This window comes from Trichoderma reesei (genome assembly GCF_000167675.1).
Source record: "Trichoderma reesei QM6a unplaced genomic scaffold TRIREscaffold_11, whole genome shotgun sequence".
NCBI lineage: Eukaryota > Fungi > Ascomycota > Sordariomycetes > Hypocreales > Hypocreaceae > Trichoderma > Trichoderma reesei.
The window spans coordinates 471660-491163 of NW_006711158.1; the positions used below are offsets into that span (position 1 = coordinate 471660).

Consider the following 19504-nt stretch of genomic DNA (forward strand, 5'->3'; position numbering starts at 1 on the left):
GGCAGAAGCAGTCGACAAGATCGATGCCTCTCTTTGTTTCCTCCATGGTGGAGCAGGTTGGTTTTCCAAGTGCTCCAGCCTCGGGATGGCCCGAATAACAGGCCAAACCGCCTCGTAGGAGAGCGGCTCCCTCATGGGAGCTCCCGCCAATCGGTTCGTTTGCCATGTCCAACAGCCCGTGCACGATCAAAGCACACGCCCCAAGCTCAAGACCTTGGACTTAGGGGACCATCGAGAAACAGGATTCGCATGTGCTGGAAATGGATCCTTTGATGCCATGGCGGCCAGGGTTGGGCCTCGGAGATGCAGGTTCCAAGTTTTCTTAGAGGATGGGGCTGCCGTGTCCATGTAAGTCGAGGCGGGATACCACTAATAGAGGAGATGGCCTACGAACAACTGGGTCAACAGCGTACAGACTGACGTCAATCCCAAGGAAGAATCGACTGCCCTGCCTTTAAAGGAAGGACAGCCAATAAAGTGCCGCTCAGTCCCTGCATCTGAAGCTCAGACGCAAACAAGGCACACAATGAATGATCTGCAAGAACTGATCGAACCAGGTTGAAGCTGGAGTTGCACCAAGCCTGCTATCGATAACAGTGGGCCTGGCGCGATACCGTGCGTCAAGCCTCAAAAGCTCCAGCCCGCGCGCTTCAACTCGCTGTTCCTGCGCCTTGCCCAACATATCCGAACCGTTTTGATGCCGCACAGCTGAGCATGTCGTCCATCTACAACCTCGAGCCGCAGCCCACGGGCTCGGTGATTCTGCACACGACGATGGGCGAGCTCCACGTCGAGCTCTTCGCCAAGCAGACACCACTGACGTGCCGCAACTTCCTGCAGCACTGCCTCGACGGCTACTACGACGGCACCATCTTCCACCGACTCGTGCCCAACTTTATCGTGCAAGGTGGCGATCCGACGGGGACGGGCAATGGCGGCGAGTCGATATACGATGGCGGTGCCTTTTCCGGCGACCTGGATCCGTGGCCCATGGACCAGAGACACGGGCAGAACGCAGGGCCCAACGGCATCAACTTCAAGGACGAGTTTCATTCGCGACTCCGAATCAACCGGCGCGGCATCTTGGCCATGGCGAACGAGGGAAGACCCGATTCCAACGGCAGCCAATTCTTCTTCACGCTGGACAAGGCCGAGGAGCTCAACGGCAAGAACACAATGTTTGGCAGGGTCGCCGGCGACACAATCTACAACCTGGCCAAGATTGGCGAGTCCGAGGTCGACGAAGCGACCGAGCGACCGCTATACCCAATCAAGATCGAACGAGTGGAAATCTTGGTCAACCCGTTTGAGGATATGAAGAAGCGGACGAGGGTGGCGCAGACTCAAGTGCAACCAAAGGTGGAAAAGGAAAAGAAAAAGAAGAGGAAAGGCGGAAAGCAGCTGCTCAGCTTTGGCGACGAGGTGGGCGATGAGGAAGTGCCGGTGTTTAAGAAACCAAAGTTTGACACACGACTCGTCATGGACGAGGAGGAGGCTCCTGCGCCTCGAGAAAAGCCTCCAAAGACGAAGGCGTCTACATCCAAGGACGCAGACAAGGGGAGCGAAAATCGACCAAGTAATGACAGGGGGAAGGAACCAGCTTCTGACACGATGGACGGCGCAGAAGAAAGGGAAGAGCCGCAAAAAGCTACAACAGTGCACAAGAAGCGCAAGGAACCGTCGCCTGAGCCATCGCCCGAGCCAGAACCGGTCAAGCAAAAGAGCGCCTTGGAAAAGGCCAACGAAGAATTAGCAGCCCTCAAGGCTTCCATGAGGAGAACAATACATTCCGAGGAGCCGGTCAAGGAAAAGAAGAAGACAGCATTAGAGGCCATGATACCCGAAACGTCAATACGGGGGAGGAAAAGGCGGCCTGGCGGGAACAACACTTCGACGAGCGAAGAGCAAGCGTCTCTTCGCATGTTAAAGGCCTTCCAGGCGAAGCTGGAAAAGGCCCCACCGTCGAAGGAGGTGTCCATTGAGACACCCACCAACAACGAACCAGGCGACGCAGAGAAGCCGGCCCAGGAAGATGAAGCAGAGCTGTGCGACCTGCACTTCATCGCAAACTGCCAAAGCTGCACCTCTTGGGACAAGCAAGAGAAGGAAGAGAGTGATGACGAAGGCTGGATGTCACATGCGCTATCATTCGCAGCAGATAAGCTGGGCAAGGATCTGAGCAACCGGAGGAAAGCCGAAGAGGAGCTAGTCGTCATTGATCCGCGCGAGAAGTCGCGGACGCTCAAGGAGGAGAAACGGGCGGAGCGAGAGGCCCGGGCTGGAGGGTCGGGACGGGCATGGGACCAGGCACGGAATGCCCAGATGGCCCGGGCTGCTTCTCTGGCCGGCAGAGGGGCCAAGTGAATGATACTGAAACTCTATCGGCAACTCAATTACGACTGTTTTGCGTCGACGATGGATTTACGGTGTGGCGTACGGAGCATCGCGTGCTGGGGCGTAGTCGGTCCTTTCCCCCTTGTTTTCTATATGTATGAGTAATAAGAGGAAGGTATAGAAGGACACAAATCACCTTGCATTTGGATGAGCAATTGACTTTTCTTTTTGATATCATGACGGCAAAATCATACGGACAGCCTTACACGAAGTGGCTGTTCACTGTAGGCACGATAATATGCTGCAACTACCCGACGTCAATTGCCGACGACGTTAGTACAGTAACTCGTATCCGACTCCAGTCAACAAATCGGCTTCGTCACAGCATGGAACGAAGCTATCTAGATTGGCTTACCAACGCCATGGCTCTCAACAACGTCTTCGTGGCGCAGTTGGCTAGCGCGTCAGTCTCATATTATAACATATGATCCAAACAACAGTTTGGGCCATCTGAAGGTCGTGAGTTCGAGCCTCACCGAGGACATGTTCTTTTTGCCCTGCCTAAGAAACTCCTACTCCGAGGAGTGGCTTATCATCCTTTTTGCAACTCCGGGCGCATTTCTGGATAAGGCAGGGTAGCCGAGGCTATGAGGAGCTTACTCGTATTGATCATAGATTACAGTACTCGTACAACAGTCCAACAACAGTTCAAAGTTAGTTAGAGTGGCAACAGCTGAGACAACAAAGCCATGCCATTTTCCCAGAATCTCGATCCACAGTCGAAAGCTGTCATATTTTGCTCGGTGGGACGCTCTGGAAGCTGTCGCGGCTTCTGACTGGGTAGGCCCGGCAAGGGTTCTGGTCGGTGGGTGTGGGCTCTGCTGCATGCAATGTCATGTAAGTCTGATTCTGCAACCTAGTGGCCTCCCTTTGGCTGAGTGTCGCCATCTCGAAGGGGGGTTCGCTTGGGGGTCACAAAGGAGCCGCAATGTCAGTTGAGTCGTTGAGTAATGGGTAGGTAAAAGGCAGTTCAGCATCGACAAAGTAAGGGGTGCTGTTGAGGCTGTTTGGTGCATCCCAAGGATTGACTTTGCATTAGTCAGTCCCCTAGTTCGTGGTCCGCGGATTGACAGCTCAGATGCTGGTGCGGAGGATACAGATCAGGAGGAGGAGGAGGGGAGCAGATCCGGCAACGGTTCTATGACGTGACGGCATCTTCGCACATGTCGAGAAGTTCTGGACTGTCGTTTGGAGCTGTTCTTTGTTCGCGGGCTGTTTCTTTGTTTAGTACAGGAAGCTCCGTCATTTCGCGTGCTGGCGGGCAAACGGCGCCGGCTTATCGTCACGTGCCACGGGCCTAGGCTGACTGCACCCGTTATCACGCAGCGCGCTGATTGGCCGACCAAGGGGCTGACAGCGATGACATTTGATGCAAAATAGGCTGCTGACTCGGCACCCACTGGCCGGACTACTTTCGATAGCAGCAAAAGCATTTTCGCAGTCGTCAACCTTCCGTCAACGACTTTGCAAACCATCGCCCGCGCGAGCAGAGATCAGGCCATTCCTGCAGACTCTGAGCTCGCCTAAGCCCATCCTCGCGGCGCCCGGCCTGACGAATCACCAGCGCGCAACCGAGCACCGGCCGCGAATCGAGTCCCCACCAGCCGCTGTCGATACGCAGACGCAGCTCCGGCTGAAACCTAACCAGCTTCGCGCCGCAGATTTTATTCCCAGAGCTCGGGTTGCCGCCCAGCCCGCCTCGCTGCCAGACCAGCCACATCTTCGGACGAATTGCTCCTGTCGCGGCGCGACTCCATCACACCTTTCCGCGTGCTATCCGTCCCAGTCATACTGTACATACCCTCGCAGTTTGTAGCTGCTGGCGGTTTGGCTTCTCCCAGCGCGCCCGGGCGATCCACCTGTTCGTGCCCGCTGCTGCTGCTCCTCTCGTCGACGCTTGCCAGAAAAGCACGGGGTTGTTCCGGCTCGATCTCGATCCCATCGGCCCACCAGCTGCCGACCTCACTCCCTTCAACACCTCGCGTCCCAGGCGCCAACGGCCCTCCCTGCCAAACCCTGTCTGTTTATCTGCTGTCTGCTGTTTCTCTGGACCGCAGCATAGTAGTACTTGCTATCGGCCGACAATCTCTCGAGAGAACTGCAGGCTGCCCATCCTGCCCTTGGGCCGCGGCGCTGCGCTAAGGCATCATTCACACACCCCCCCAAATCCCAATACCGCGGTCGGAGCTGCTTCCGCTCTTGACGGACGGGGCATCATCTCCCTTCGCGCGCCTCGCAAGCACACCACACCTCCCCCCCCCAACGATACATAGTCAGCTCCTGGTCGTATATAAACCGCCCTCCATGTCCGCCCCAAACTCCCGGAAGCGAGCTGCCCCCGGGACGTCACCCATCGTGCCCATCCAACGCAACATGCAGCAACCGTACGAAGCCGAGCCCGTCGCCGTTGCGAACCCTGCGATGCCATGGGGCGGCATCGGCGGCGTTCCCGATCCCACCGACTACTTCGGCGCTGCCGCTGCTGTGCACGGCGACAATCCCTACGGCCTCGCGCAGGCGCCGCCGCCGTTTCCTCCCGCCGTCAGCACCCCGTCGACCTCCCTCGCCCGCCGACAGATGAACCGCGCCCTGGTCCCCACGAATCTCCGAGCAGCGTACGATGCCTCTACGGACCGGTGGTCTGGCTTCGGGGACGACGGCCTCCTCGTTCCGCAGAACGCGGCGGACAGCGCGGGACAGGACAACATTGAGGTGCTGGAGGAGATGGCCCAAAAGGCCAAGCGGGAAGCCCAGGCCAAGAGGAAACAGATACCCCCCTTTGTGCAAAAGCTGAGCAGGCAAGTCGTCCACTACCCGTTCTGACTGGTGCCATACTAACAGTCGTTAGCTTCCTGGAGGAGCGAAAGAATGAAGACTTGATCCGGTGGTCGGAAAAGGGCGACTCCTTCATCGTGCTGGACGAAGACGAATTCGCCAAAACGCTCATCCCAGAACTGTTCAAGCACAACAACTACGCGTCCTTTGTCCGGCAACTCAACATGTACGGCTTCCACAAGTGCGTGGGGCTCTCTGACAACTCGATGCGCGCGAGCGAGCGCAAGAACAAGAGCCCGAGCGAGTATTCGAATCCGTACTTTCGGCGAGGACACCCCAATCTCCTGTGGCTCATCAACAAGCCCAAGAGCGGCGGCAAGTCCAAAAAGGGGAACAAGGGCCAGGATGGCGATGGCGATAGCGAGGAGGACGGCGCCCACGAGGAGGTTGCAAGCCACCAGGGAGCGCCGGTGACCAACGCCGCAGGCCGCCCGCTGCCCGCCGTCGCAGGAGCGGAACCGTCGCCTCTGCCCAAGAAGGAAATGGCCCTGATTAAGGAGGAGCTGCAAAAGGTGCGGGAGCAGCAGAAGCTCATACTCGGCGCCATCAACCGCCTGCAGCGCAACAACAACGACCTCTACAACCAGGCCCTCATGTTCCAGAGCCAGCACGACCGGCATCAGAACTCGATCAATGCGATTCTCAACTTTTTGGCCAACGTCTTCAGGAAAACGCTCGAGGATCAGGGGGCGTCGCAGAACGTCACCGACATCATCTCCAGCCTCATGGCGAATCAGAACCAGCAGCCGCAGCACCAGGGCAGCGTGGTGGACCTGGGCGACTTCTTCCAGGCCCAAGGCGACGCCGGCGCCAGGAAGTCCCAGAAGCTGCTCCCGCCGATCCCCCAAGTCGGCCACATGGGCCCGCCCACCCGGACGCCCTCGAGCAGCAGCTCCGTCTACCACCCCGTCGGCGCCCACCCGGAGATGGGCCACGTCACGGAGCTGCTCGACACGTCCCCGTCGGACACGACCCTGAGGCAGGAACTCGAGGCGAACCCGCAAGAGCGGATGATGAAGATTATCAACGACCACAACGCCAGCAGCTCGGCAGGCCTCGATCTGCCGGAAGCAGCCGAGATTGTCAACAACGCCCCCAACACGCTGAGCAACGACCAGAGAAGCACGCTCGTCAACCTCATTGCAGCGCAGACGACGTCGCCGCCGATGCCAGCCACGCCTGCTGTATCCGACCCCATGTCTCATCTGCCCTCTACAGCCGCCTCCTCGGCCATTCCGTCTCCCGCGCAGGAGAGTACGGCCGCCCCGCCATCGCTCTCGCCCATTATGCGATCACCCACGATGCCCGCGCCCTCCCTACACCACATCAGCTCGAATCAGAGCGAGCTCGAGCAGCTGAAGCGGCTGCAGAGCGAGCAGGATGCCAAGATCAACGAGCTGAGCGGCATCCTGGGGCCGCTGAGCCCGAACGGCCACATTCCCGGCCTGGACGACGGAAACGAAGCCTACTTTGACCCTCCGAATGTCGATCTCGACCAGTTTTTTGATAGCAACGCTTTCCTCAACGACGCCCACTTTGGGGATGGGACCGACTTTAACTTTAACCTCGACTCGGAGGCCCTCGGAAACGGACTAAACGGAGCTGTCAACAGCGGCATCAACGGCGGACTGCCTAATGGACAAGGCATCCCCCACCACACTCCCAGTCCTACGGGCACCGAAGAGATTCACCGAGATGGATTCAGATTGAACGACAGCCCCGATCATGGGGCCAAGAGACGACGATTAGGTTGAGCAGCATGGTGAGAGTTGAGAGCATAGAACAGATGGCTGGCGCCCTGCCTTGGTCTTTTGCTTCCATCACCTGCAGCGTGGAGTGGCAGTCATTGGCAAAGTCTCCATAAACCAGGCGTAGAAAATCAGCGCTCTGCTCAACCCTCTGAGCATCGATAATAGGAGAGGTTGGTCCCACACCGATCCATGTTCTCGACGATGTTGCAGAAGGTAGGCTGACTTTAATCAAAGAGGCAAGCCGAATGAACAGCGTTACCAAAGCGAAAAGGTAGCCGAACAACGCGGGGAGGCCAAAGCGTTGAACAAGACTACACCAAATCAAATACCCCCTTCATCACACACCATTGCGCAATCGAAACTACCCGAGTATGCATCATACTCGACTTTGCTACAAAAGTACTTATTTTCCCTACCTTGTGAAGTGAGCGAGGAGAGGGTGGAAAGGGGCGAACAATGGGAAAGGCGTTTTGGGATTTATTCGGGGCTGTCCCCCTTTAAGCTGTCACTGGCGATGGCATTCACACAGTACATAACGTACATACCCCCAAATCTAGTTTGAAAATCCATTAGATAGTTGTCAGAGCTCAAATTTCATAACTCGGGAGGGCGGCCCAAGACAGGAATAGTCTTTATCTTTTGCTCTATTTGTCCCCTGGTGTTCCTTTGTGTTTGTGGAGGGTGAGCTCTCGAGTGAACAGTTGCTGAGACTTGAGTGTGAATGACTGAATGTTTCGAATGCATGGCTGAATGCTTTCGCAGAGCCGTTCACAACAACGCGAAACAACACCAGTGTTGAAGCCATTCAGCGAGCCTTTGTCCATCATGCCCATGCCCATCTTCCAGAGCTGTTTCCCCTTCACCACCAACGCACAATGTCCATGACCAATCTCTCTCTTCATGGCTTTATTAACACCCAAACCTCCACAGCCTTGTCCCCTTGCCCCAACTACCACAAACCACATCCAGAAGCCATCAAGATGCCTCTTGGAAACTTTGCCACGATCCTCCCCTTCCTCTCCCATTCTTTCACTTTTTCCCCGCCCACCATGAGAATCCCTCCTCCTCCTCCTCCTCCTCCTCCTCCTCCTCCAATGAAGAAAAGGACAGAGGAAAAGAAGCCCACGCTGAGAATATGCTTCCCCCTAAAGATCCAACGAGGAGAGAGCAGTTGGTGGGAATATGAAGAGTTTCGAATCGAGTTCCGGGATAGGCTCATGTGGCGGCAAGCATTTGGACTTGACAATGGCCACGATACGCATCATCATCATCATCATCATACGAGCTCTTCTCTGAGTCCTTCTTCCTGCTTTTCTGGTTTCGAGGGGGGAAGTGGTGAGGATGAGGTTGGTAGGTTGAAGGTTTTGGCTGCTGCTGCTGCTGCCAACGGGACGTTTTACAATGATGTGGATAGCGAGGACGAAGATCGGGGCATGAAGAGTCGTTGGTCGTTTTCTTCGGCTTCGGCTTCGTCTTTGACGTCTTTGGTGGGTACGAATGGGACTGATGCTTTTGGTTCGGAAGGGGTGTCGGTTGCTTCGTCGAGTAGACTCATGTATCTCATTCCGCGTCTCTTATTCTTGACAAAATCCGATGACGGCAGCACGAGAGAGAGGTCGTCGTCGTCGTCGGGGCGCTCTTCAGCGAACAAGGTTGGTTCTGGACAGAAGCAGCAGATAGGGCGTGCACCGCTCAGCCTCGAGTGCAAACGACAGCCGGAGACTCGTGCTGTTCCCGCTCGCCCTCCTCCTCCGCCACCCCTATTCGGCACCCCTTCTTCTTCTTCTGCCGCTGTTGTTCCTGCTCCTCCTTCCAAAGCAGCAGCGGAGATCCAGCAACACCGCAACGTTACCCTGCAGAAGCTTGAAGGGAGCTACGTCTACGGCAGAAAGGAGCGCTACCTCTCGACCTTTCGAAGCATCTTCCGCACACCAAAACCTCCTCCAGCTCCCACAACAGCCCCTAGTCTCCCCAATATACCTACTGTTGCACCCCTTCGACTAGACGCACCTATACAGGATCCAGGGAGGAGGTGTCGCATATCTGGTCAAGAATGGGCTAATCTGCGAGACGATATAGTTCGTGGTCTATCTGCTGATGCGGAGGCCTTGTTCCCCTTCTTTACGGATGACCAGAGGGCTGCGTTTCTGCGTGTCGAGCAGAAGGAGGAGGGCAATTTCAAGGTGGAATATGGGGAGGGCGTTACGGTAGGTGGCGTTGGTGGTGTGAAGGAGGCGTTGGAGAGGATCGAGAGGAGGAATTGGGAGGATGATGTCTTGTTTGTTGAGTTTGAGGACACGCCGAGGACGATGAGGTGGTGGTATACGACGAGGGAGCCGCAGGTGTTTGAATGGGGGGCGGGTATGATTTGATGATGTTGATGGGATGGGGGAGCTTGGAAAGGTAGGTAGGTGAGAATAGAAAGGATGGAACAGGCTTTTTTGCATAGATTGGCGCTGGGCTTATATGTAGAATTTGGTTTATCGTGCTTCTTTTTGACTGTATCGAAGGTGTCAGGAGGTGAAGTAGGATCATCCAATCCGCCTGTGGGATCGGTCATGGAGATCTGGTTGTCTCTCGTTGATGCTCGTGGCCGGCAGAGGACGGGAGCGCGCCTTCTGCTTCTCGGCTCTGGCCTTGGCTTCGGAGTCCTTCATCGTCATGCAACGTTCCGTCTCCCTCTTGTGTTGTATCATTCACTACGCATTGCTGGATCTCTGCTGATGAAGCTGCAAGATACGCGAGTGCCCGACTGCTTGGGTGGAACATGCGTGGCGAGGATGCAGATTTTCTCTCATTCTTTGCTCCCGTTATATATTGTGAGTGACTGGGCCGGGTATTCCGCATTTAACGGAGAGACCATCGCTTCTCATACTTCCTTTGCTGGATGCATTGTCATTCCGTAGGCTCTTGTTGGGCTTCTTCACATATTGTTTGCATGTCACGATTTGGCGCCGTGTTTAGCTCGAAATCGCGAGCTTGGGTTGGATTTGATAGCACCCGACCAATCCGCATCCACCTCAGCAGAGTGACATGACCCAAGTCACTTTTGGTGATGGCATCAACCTCTGACATGCACTGCGGCCTCTTGACTGGACAACCTCAAACAATGCTGGATCCTTGCCGTAGGTATGGGTAATATCAAGACATTATCGGCACGGGGCTTGCACGCTACGGCATCATCATGTATCAACTCCACAAGGAGCTTATAAGACTTCATGTTGTACTTGTTACTTGTCACCAATGAATATAGGTAGGTATGCATCGGAGCAAACTCAGCGTTTGACCTTGTTGCTCTGTATGGCAATGTGGAAAGTTGTAGATGCCATGGCCCTCAGGCATGTTAGATCTCAACTACACTATGCCGTCTTCCACTAAATCTTTGTGATGGGTTTTCTTAAAGCTCCCTCACTGGCCACTCGCTGCAACGTCGCTTCGCAGCATCTTGCCTTACCTACGCTTATGAGCCACTCATTTCTGTTCCCATGAGAGGAGTCGTGACATGCGGCTGGCCTCAGCGAACTTTGAACGTATAATTTCTTCTTGTCCCTACGCGATCTGCAGCTGAGCCTCTCCCGGGCAATCTCCGCGCAACTCCTAGATGAATTCGAGGATGTACTTTTGTTATTCTGTTCTCATTATAGAGCCTGGGGGCTTGGTCGGCCATCATCCCCTGACAGAGATGACACCGTTGGTTAATTGACCGCGTAGGCGTGCGAGGAGCGGTCCCCATCTCGTTCTCTTTACCAACAATTCCAAGTCGTACCTCATCTGCTTGAATTGCCGTGGAACGAGCCCTCCATATGAAATCTTCTTCGAAGCGGAAGCGGAAGAGGCAGAGGCCACCATGGGGCAGCTTAACTTGTCGCATTTTAACAAGAGCGGAGAAGTCTGTCTGTCTGTCTGTCTGTCTGTATATTACACGATTAGTCAATAGTTGTTTTATGGTTGGCTTACTACACGCAAACTCACGGTATATGCTTTTCGTCCCTTTGATGTCGGTCGATGGAACATGTTCATGTCGGGCTCTGAGAGTAGTGTTAGCCCACAACCTTTATCGCGACGTGACTCACTTTCTCTCCGTCTCAGCTGTGCCAAAACACAACCTTGCTTATACTTACTTGATACGCCTTAAGCATGCGGTACTTGCGTGGCTTCGCGATAGTTTCGCCTTCTCAGAGACGTTTGGCGGCGGTCGTGGTCGTCTCCACCTCTCGAGTCATTCTTCGTCTCTGTAGTTCCATTACCGTTTTGGTGGGACTATTCCCCAAGCTCAAATTCTCATGAGTTTGGTGTTCAGTTTGTTGGATGAGTCGCACTCATCTCTTCAGTTCGTCAATGTCTCCGGGTGGCTGTATAGGGACACACTGCGTTGCAAGCCATATCTATAAGTGTTGGCGTGAAGAAGGGAGAAGAAGAATAGACATCGAAGAGGAGGGGTTGGAGGGGCTTTAAAAAGTGAGATATGACTTGGCCAACTCTACAACTTGTTGGTGACGAGACTTCCACGGCTTCATGCAGAAGGCAGCAAGACGACGTGGCCAGAACGGGGGGGTGGCATGATGGGTGAAGGAATCTGTTGCTGCAAGCATCCACCGATTGCCAATCTGATGGGCCACGTCAGAGTGTCAGCGGACGGGTAGGAGGCATCCGGTCAGCTCTTGATGAGGGCAGAAGGAAGAAGCCGAGTCCCAGGTCGTCTGATTTACTTTGCGAGTAAGACATCAGCATGAGAACCCTGAAATGGCATGAAAAGGGAAGATGAGTTTGAGTTGTGAAACAGGCATATTGATCTAATAGCTTGGCACATCACACGACTTGTCTAGACAGAGGAGTCATCATCACGTACTTGATCGGTCGCAGGTAGCCGTCTAAGGCTTCACATGATGTCGAGCAAAGAGAGTGACATTGGGCACAGAAAGCAGAGGGACCAATGTAATCGCTTCAAAGTCTGCTGTAACTAGCAAGGTATTTCCATTGGTTCGAGTTTGAAATTTACCAGTATCGCATCATAGTCATCATACAAGTGCCAATCTCAGGCACTATGGACGGTCTACTTCGTCATACGCTGCCCTCTCATCATGAGGCGAAACTCATTTTTTTCTGCAGGAGGCGTACTGGACCTGCATCCTTTACAAGTCCCTCCACAGCAGATGACTACGCCATTACGCCAGGTAGCGGTGGATCAGACCTCGGCGGCTTGGTGGCTGTTCTTTCGAGATGAAGCCTTGATGTGCAGATAAGACTGCTGCATACCCGGGCATACCCGGGCATTGCTTGCTTTCGCATCGACCGTCCGCTCTCGAGTCTATGTTGTAGAGCATTCTCAATGCTTTGGCGGGCATCAGTCATTGCGGCAAGGACGCGGCTGGTCATCACAAGCTCGGAGGTCCAGTTTGAGCCATAGTCGTAAATGACCACCAGATGTTGATCGTGCCAAGCCATACAGCCGATACCAGCGCTCATGTAAGAGACGCTGGTACCGGGAGATTTGTACGTGACGGCCTGGCAGCAAACTCTTTGCGCAATATTGGCATGTTTCGACAGTCTTCATCGTCTGCGAGATTCCTACGGCGCAAGACCTATCCAGCAAGCGGATTCGCATGAATAGTCACCTTTTCGATGCGAAAGGGCTCCTTGGGACGGCTCTTCTTGTCCACCTCGACGGCCTCCATCTTGGCGAGCGTCACCAGCCCCTCGTCGCCAATGACCTTGCCAAAGACGGTGTTGAGGCCGTCGAGATGGGGCGCCTTGTCAAAGGTGATGAAGAACTGCGAGCCATTGGTGCCGGGCCCTTTGTTGGCCATGGACACGATGCCCCTGCCGCTGTGCCGCAGGGCGGGTCGAATCTCGTCTTCGAAAGGGGCGCCCCAGATGGACTGGCCGCCCTTTGGGTTCTCGGCGGTCGGATTGGCGGGCGCTCCCGTCTGCACCATGAACTTGGGGATGAGGCGGTGGAAGGGCGACTGGTCGTAGTAGCCGGAGGCGCAGAGGGCGAGGAAGTTCTGTTGAGCGCGTGTGTCAGAAGGTAGGTGTTTGATAGCGATATCTGGGCTGGGTGAGGCAAACATACCTCGGCTGTCTTGGGGACGCTCTCGCAAAAGACTTCGATCTTGATGTCGCCCAGAGTCGTGTGAAGCGTGACAGACATTGTGTGAGTTTTGTGCTGCCAAGGGCGAGAGTCTGCTTTGCTTGTCTGTATGTGCGATGCCTGAGCTGTTGTTTGTCTGGGTGAACTTGATTCACAAAAGTTGGATCGATCGACAACGGAAAGCTTCAGACGTGTTGTTGGAGCTCAGCTCGGGCTAAGCCGCATTGGGCATTGCATGGGGCCTGTCGATTGTCGATGTCACTCCACCACGGAATTCGGTGGAAGGGTTACATTGTGCGAATGTGATCCATGTGTGGCCCGCATCTCGCCTGTTGCGGCTTGTCAGAGGGAGGAGCGAGAAAGAAAGAAAGAATGAAAGAAAGAAAAAAAGGGGAAGAATGGCGATGCCAGTGAGAGAATCAGCGGTGACTGGGATCTGGCGTCTTATTACATGTACTGCGTCCTGCTCGAACGAGGCTGACTGCGGCGGCTGTAGCATCTCTGACTTGAGCCGCCGGAGCGGCACAGCTGGGGGACCCTTGCCTGTACTGTAGGTGACTTTGGAAGCAATTTAGCGTCCACAGGTTGGTTGAATACGATTGAACATCTCTGGTGTCCAGGGCAAGCCACAGTTCTTCAGCGGGTGATATAGGGCTAAGCTGAGCTGCCACCTTTTTCTTTTATCAATCATTAGACGTTGCTTCTTTCGGGACAATCTGACACTTCTGTTAGAGACGTCCAGTCCCGAGTTGGGTCTCCTGCTCCCCCATCCAGGAGATGTGCTTTGGAAAAAACGCCTTGCTGCTATTTCCCCTGTCGTCGTGGTCAGCCAGGCGCAAGGGGACGGGATGCAAGAACGGCGATGCAGCCAGAATGGGGGCCACGAGTGACGGGCCAGGCACGGGTGATGATGGGATTATTACAGGTCCATTTGCTGTGCTGCGAATAAGCCGGACATGTGCGAAGCGCGTGGAAGCGCCAAGTGCGGAGGCTGACGCATTTGGGAGCTTGAGACTAAATGGCATAAGTACAAAGGGGTCCAGAGCATTGACAACTGTGCAATAGTTCTGCAGAAATCTTCATTCAGTAGGTAGAGAAGATCATATGGATTGATAGTCGAGTAGGTAGGTAATATCAAGCGCAGCCTCTACGACGATCGTCCGTCTGTCTGCCCTACGGCAGCGCCAACAGGCTGAATCCAGAGCCAATCGCGGGGTACGAGACTTGGTGCGACTTGGCCGCATCCATGGCCCAGATGGAGCCGCAACAATGGCGCCAGCAGCAGGGCTGTGGGCCATGGAAGATATTCCGGGAACTGCATGTCTAAGAACATCAAGGTAGAACAGCGGTACCTGTAGTATTCATGTTCACCAGGAGCGCTATCAGACTTGCAGCGAGAGAGATGCCGGCATCGCATCGCAAAGTGCAGTCGTCTTTGACCGATTCCCTCGGATTCTGCTCGTCTTCTTTAGCTATTTCTCTGCTCTTCTTCCATTGCGAGCTGAATCATCACAGTCGCACAGCGGCAGCCCCTTCAAGGTCGTTTCCCCTCAGCGCCGGCGGAAACCAGCCGCTTATAAATACCTGTAACATATTAAACCACCGCATGCGGACGGCCCTCAACGGTCCTGTCTGGCCCTGCATCTCTTTTTTTACCATTCTCTTGTCCTTGGAGTCCCCTTCGATTCCTCCTCTTTAGCCTTTCAACCAGCCACAATCACCAGCATCTGCGAGCTGCCCTGATTGGGCATCCCTAGCTCCGTCAGCAAGCTCGAGCTGCTCTCTGCAGAGGCGCAGGACTGGCCCGGCGTCATCTCTCAACCGGGTCCGGCGCCACACGACCCCCGCTGAGCGCGAATCTCACCTCGAGCTTCCCTCTTCTGCCTCTTCCACCAACTCGTGCGAATCCAGTATCACGTTCTACCTGACACGTTTCCCAAGAGAAGACGCAGACCCTCCAGCTGCAAGTACCTAGTAGGTGCCTGCCCTGTACTATAGGTGCGCGCCCCCCCATCCACACCACCTGCACCTCACCAACAGCACCTACACCTCCAGCTGTCTCGAGCCCTACGGCTCCCGCTGCCACAGGCGCCCGGGCTTCCCTCACAGCGCAAGAGCCGCTGCAACTGCTCCACTGAAGCTAATGCATCTCGACCTCAGCTGTCGACTGGACCAGCAGCGCCGCCTTACCTAAACCACCACCACCACCACCACTTCACTCAGGGTGTCCGTCTTCTCCTCGAGCCTCGCCATCGCCGCCCCTGTCGCGCAATTCCGTCCACCTGCAGCGCCGGCGCGCCGAGGCTGATGCTGACCTGACGCCCTCAGTTTGCTGAGCCCTGCGCCTGCCTGCACCTGCTGCAGCACTGAATGCGACCCGGTCCCAGCGATCCGATCCCGCTGCCTCGAGCCCTTGCAACCACAACCACAGCTTGAAGACCACGGAAACCCACCCCGGCCGCAGCCTGCCAGCCAGCTTCAAACCCCACCTTGGCACCGACCCGCCTGTTCCTGTTCCTGTGCCTGTGCCTGTGCCTGCTCTCGTCCTCGTCCTCGTCCTCGTCCTCGTTCTTGTCCCTTGCTCGATCTTGCGTCTGCGTCTGCGTCTGCGACTGTGACTGCGGCCCGGCTTGCGTGTGTGTGTGCTTGAGCGCGGCGGAAACACTGCCAGTGCTGCCAGAGTACTAGTACCCGAGCGAGGTCGTGAGCCTCCCGCTGTCTATGCCTGCTGGCCATCCGCTGTCGGCCCAGGCCTCGGGGGATCCAGACGCACAACTCCAGCCAGACGCTCACGGCGACTCCGCGCGAACAACGACGGCGGTGATCGCTGCTTGCTTCGACGACCGACGATAGCCCGCTCCCCTGACGATCGAGCACCTCACCGCAGCGAACCGAAGCCGATCTCGACCGAGCCGAATCGAACCAGCACCCAGCTCTGCCGCTGACGCTGACGCGGACTCGCAAGACATCCGCAGCGCATCCGCCGCAGAGCGACGCCGGCAACGACAACGACAGCGACGCCACAGCGCTCGAGTCCACGCAACCGCCGCGATAGCATGGCTTTTTCCACACCAGCCAGCGTAAGGGTCTCGGGCCCTCCGAATAGGAGCTTTCTCGTGGGGTATCCGGGCATCTCCGCGACACTGGTACGTTGACTAGTTTTGCTTTCTGTGGCACAACAAGGGGAATGGACAAGAAGCTGTGTGCTGACACACGACCAACCGCCTGCAGCCACGGATCGAGGGCAAGGTCGAGATCCGGCCGGGCCTTGGCTACTCCATGCCCGTTCCCGTATCCCTCGTCCGGATAAGCCTCCAGAAGCGCGAGACGATACACCCCGACGCCGACAGCCTCACCAAGCGACATCTGGGCGCCCCCCGCAAAGAGACGACCGACTTGGTGGGCAAAGAGGTGCTCCTATACAGATGCCAGACGGGCAAGGAGGCCGAGGAAATCATCGCCATGGACCTGCCCTTTGTCATCTTCATTCCCTTTGGCAGAGGCGGCGAGGAGATCAACCGAAGGATACCGCCGGCGTCTCTGCAGCTGCCTAGTAGGATCGCAGAGACGTACTATGAGCTGGTCGTGACGGTGCAGCAGGGCTCCAAGAACCAGTTCAAATACAACTTTCCGCTCCCCATTCTGCGATACGACACCCTGTCTACCTTTGGCATGTACAACAAGCCCGAAGCCAAGCTCGTCTCGAGCGACAACCTCGTCAACCTCGGCATCAACCTGCCGCGCTGGAGCTACGGCCCCAGCGACCCCATCACCGTCTACATCAAGGTCTCCCCGGCCCAGGGCGCTTGGTACAAGGCCAAGAAGGTCACCATTGACAAGATCACCCTAGGAATAGAGGAGGAAATCACCTTTAACCCCGAGGGTGATGAGCCGACCAAGAGGGTCAACAAGCTCGCAAAGCAAGTCCAAGTCGTCAAGACAAAGCTACCGGAAGCTGGATACGCCACCAACATTGGATTGATCTTTCCCTCCAAGGATCTGAGGGACTCTGAAGGCATCATCAAGAGGGGCAAGCCAGCCTTTCCCCAGTACGAGGTTGCCTCATTCACCACTACGTCAACCCTCTACAAGATTGAGTTTTACCTCAACATCAAGGTAGGCTCTCCAAGATTGTCTACCGACAAGAATTGTACTTACACGACACAGGTGCAAGTTAGCGGCGCGAGAGACCTTCAGATACGGCAACCCATCGTCATCTGCCACTTGGATCAACAAGGCTGCAAGGAGGAAATGGACGCCATCGAAATCGCCGCCAGAGAGGCCTCGCATGTCGACCCCAGCAACCCCATGCTTCCCGCCCGCACAATTGTCACGGCCAACGATCGAGATGCGCTGCGCGCCCTGGGATTATGCGTCGTTCGGCAAACCGAAAAGAGGCCATATATTGAGTGAGGCCGATTCGAAGAAACCTGAGCAGGTATGGAGAGTAGAGGAATCAAGGTCGAAGCGAGTGAATCGCCATGAGGCGGACACCTCGACTACAGCTGCGTCGCGAGTCGCACCATCAGCGACGTTGCTCGCCGCAAGCACCCGCGCATATACCTAGGAGCGCGCTCCAAGCAAGCATGGGTCTCCGCCCATCCGCCCACGGCGAGAGCAAGCCGAGCTTGATACAGCGCAGCTCCAGGAAGCACCAACAGGCCAGAGCGTTTTCTTGAAAACACAACTGTTGGCTAACGACAAACCGGTACCGTCATATACCCATTTGAAAATACGGCGTTTTTGTTTTGTTTTTTTCCCCCAGTCCACCGAGGCTAGCATCTCTGTTTGACACGAGACATTATGCATGGCGTTTCAAGGCTATCTCGGGCAGCTCGAGGTCTAAGAGGAGGCGGGGGTCATCTGCGAGGAGGATTTATATTCGGGGGGGATGCTTCAACTTGGCATGGGCTTGGGCATTAGACACAGATTTTTGGCTCGGTCTGTGCCGGTATCGGTGGCGGGAATGGACCTTTGGGCGGCTACTTGGTAGAGCCTCGAAGCTCACCTTTTTGCTTTTCATGTATTCAACGATGACGAGGCTGATGAGATACCGGAATTTAATACATGTATTGTAGTATATACTCGACGAGGGACTTTGCCTGTACATTTTGTGATACTTGGTGGGTGGCTCGATTTAATTTAATACTCACGCATAGCTCATTGCGTAAGGCATGCGTTGCAAGAGCTTGGAGTAAGATGTACGCATGGACGGATTCAAAAACGCAAGCGAGCGTCTTTGACAGATGTACGGCAAGACGTATCACCCGGCTTCAAAAGCAAGACAGGTACCGATTCTAAGCAATCTGATGAGTGAAGAGTGCGATGAATCTTTAGAGACGACTAGATGTACCAGTCAAGGCGTCGTAATAGGGGGGGGGGGGGGGGGGGGGGGGAAGCCCCAGCTGCTGACCTATGAATCGGAACGCCGCCGTAGAGTCAGATGAGGATCGATCGGTGACACAGCTTCTTGGCCTCGTCGAAGAATCTGCACGGTCAGCTGTCGAGTAGGCATGAATGAACAGTGACAAGTGGCTCTGCATTCGCGTTGTTGATGTCCTTTTTCAATGCAATAGGGTTGGGACGATGAGGCCCAGGTTCCTTCACCCTGATAAGCTGACATCGTTAAGTGACTATCCAGCGTGCCAAGTCAGTTCAGCTAGAGCTAAGATGTTGACATGGGTTTCCTTCAGCTACTCTGTCTATCAAATCTACTTATATGCTTCTGATTAGATTACAATGATATAGCAAGCAGTACAGAGAGTAGAGGAGATGGGATTCTGCATCTCATGATAGCGGCAGCGGCAGCAGCAGCATTGCCCGTAACAAGGGTGTTAGTCTGCTGGAGTGCTGGATGGCCGCTCACTTGACAACTTGGATCAATGTTGACCTTCTTTCACTCTTGAAGCTCCGCATGCTTCCAAAAGCGTTCATAGTAGCACCAAAGTTACAGAGCAGACAGTGATTGTTTGCCTTTAACGGTAGATTCAAGCGCTATCAGAACGACAGGACGTGAGTAGCTCTATATCATGTCCATCGCAAGACCGGGGTGTCAAAACTGTATGAGTCTCGTCTATACCTTCACCTTGCGCAAACGCCCGGCAGACGTGTTCTCGATTGACTCTGAAATGAATGAACGATTCCATCTTTGGTGACCGCCAGGCCTTAAGCCTGTAGCTTGCCAATATAAAAGTGCCCACGTGGTCAATATCGAGGAATCACTTCTTGGCCTCGGTAAATATCGACATGGTCAGCTGCCGAGTGGGTGAATCAACAATAGCGGTAAGTGGCTCTACACTCACGTTGTTGATGCCAAAACATATAAGGGCTGGGACTAGGAGCTCCAAGCTCTTTCTTCCTAGCAAGGTAATGTCGCCCTTGAGAGTTTGGTTAACTGTCGAACAGGCATAAATAATACCGGCAATTCTCTGGT

At 55.2% G+C, this 19504-nt stretch overlaps 5 protein-coding genes across 5 annotated transcripts; 4 read left to right on the plus strand and 1 right to left on the minus strand.

Annotated features, from left to right (window-relative positions):
- Positions 1-714: 714 nt before the first annotated feature.
- TRIREDRAFT_108180 (uncharacterized protein) lies at positions 715-2364 on the plus strand (the record flags this gene model as incomplete). Its single annotated transcript, XM_006965935.1, has 2 exons — positions 715-1576; positions 1658-2364. The coding sequence occupies 2 exons, from the start codon at positions 715-717 to the stop codon at positions 2362-2364; spliced, it is 1569 nt and encodes a 522-aa protein (XP_006965997.1).
- Positions 2365-4531: 2167 nt separating this feature from the next.
- Positions 4532-6983, plus strand: TRIREDRAFT_78688 (heat shock factor-type DNA-binding domain-containing protein; the record flags this gene model as incomplete). The annotated part of the gene is made up of 2 exons (XM_006965936.1): positions 4532-5210; positions 5243-6983. Exons 1-2 carry the CDS (start codon positions 4699-4701, stop codon positions 6981-6983), a joined length of 2253 nt encoding a protein of 750 aa, XP_006965998.1. The 5' UTR covers positions 4532-4698.
- Positions 6984-7855: 872 nt separating this feature from the next.
- Positions 7856-9886, plus strand: TRIREDRAFT_108182 (uncharacterized protein; the record flags this gene model as incomplete). Its single annotated transcript, XM_006965937.1, has 2 exons — positions 7856-9341; positions 9453-9886. The coding sequence occupies 2 exons, from the start codon at positions 7856-7858 to the stop codon at positions 9884-9886; spliced, it is 1920 nt and encodes a 639-aa protein (XP_006965999.1).
- Positions 9887-12562: 2676 nt separating this feature from the next.
- TRIREDRAFT_108183 (uncharacterized protein) lies at positions 12563-13131 on the minus strand (the record flags this gene model as incomplete). Its single annotated transcript, XM_006966060.1, has 2 exons — positions 12563-12985; positions 13054-13131. 2 exons carry the CDS (start codon positions 13129-13131, stop codon positions 12563-12565), a joined length of 501 nt encoding a protein of 166 aa, XP_006966122.1.
- A 2996-nt stretch (positions 13132-16127) lies between these two features.
- Positions 16128-17533, plus strand: TRIREDRAFT_78690 (uncharacterized protein; the record flags this gene model as incomplete). The annotated part of the gene is made up of 3 exons (XM_006965938.1): positions 16128-16217; positions 16303-17187; positions 17239-17533. 3 exons carry the CDS (start codon positions 16128-16130, stop codon positions 17482-17484), a joined length of 1221 nt encoding a protein of 406 aa, XP_006966000.1. The 3' UTR covers positions 17485-17533.
- Positions 17534-19504: the final 1971 nt, after the last annotated feature.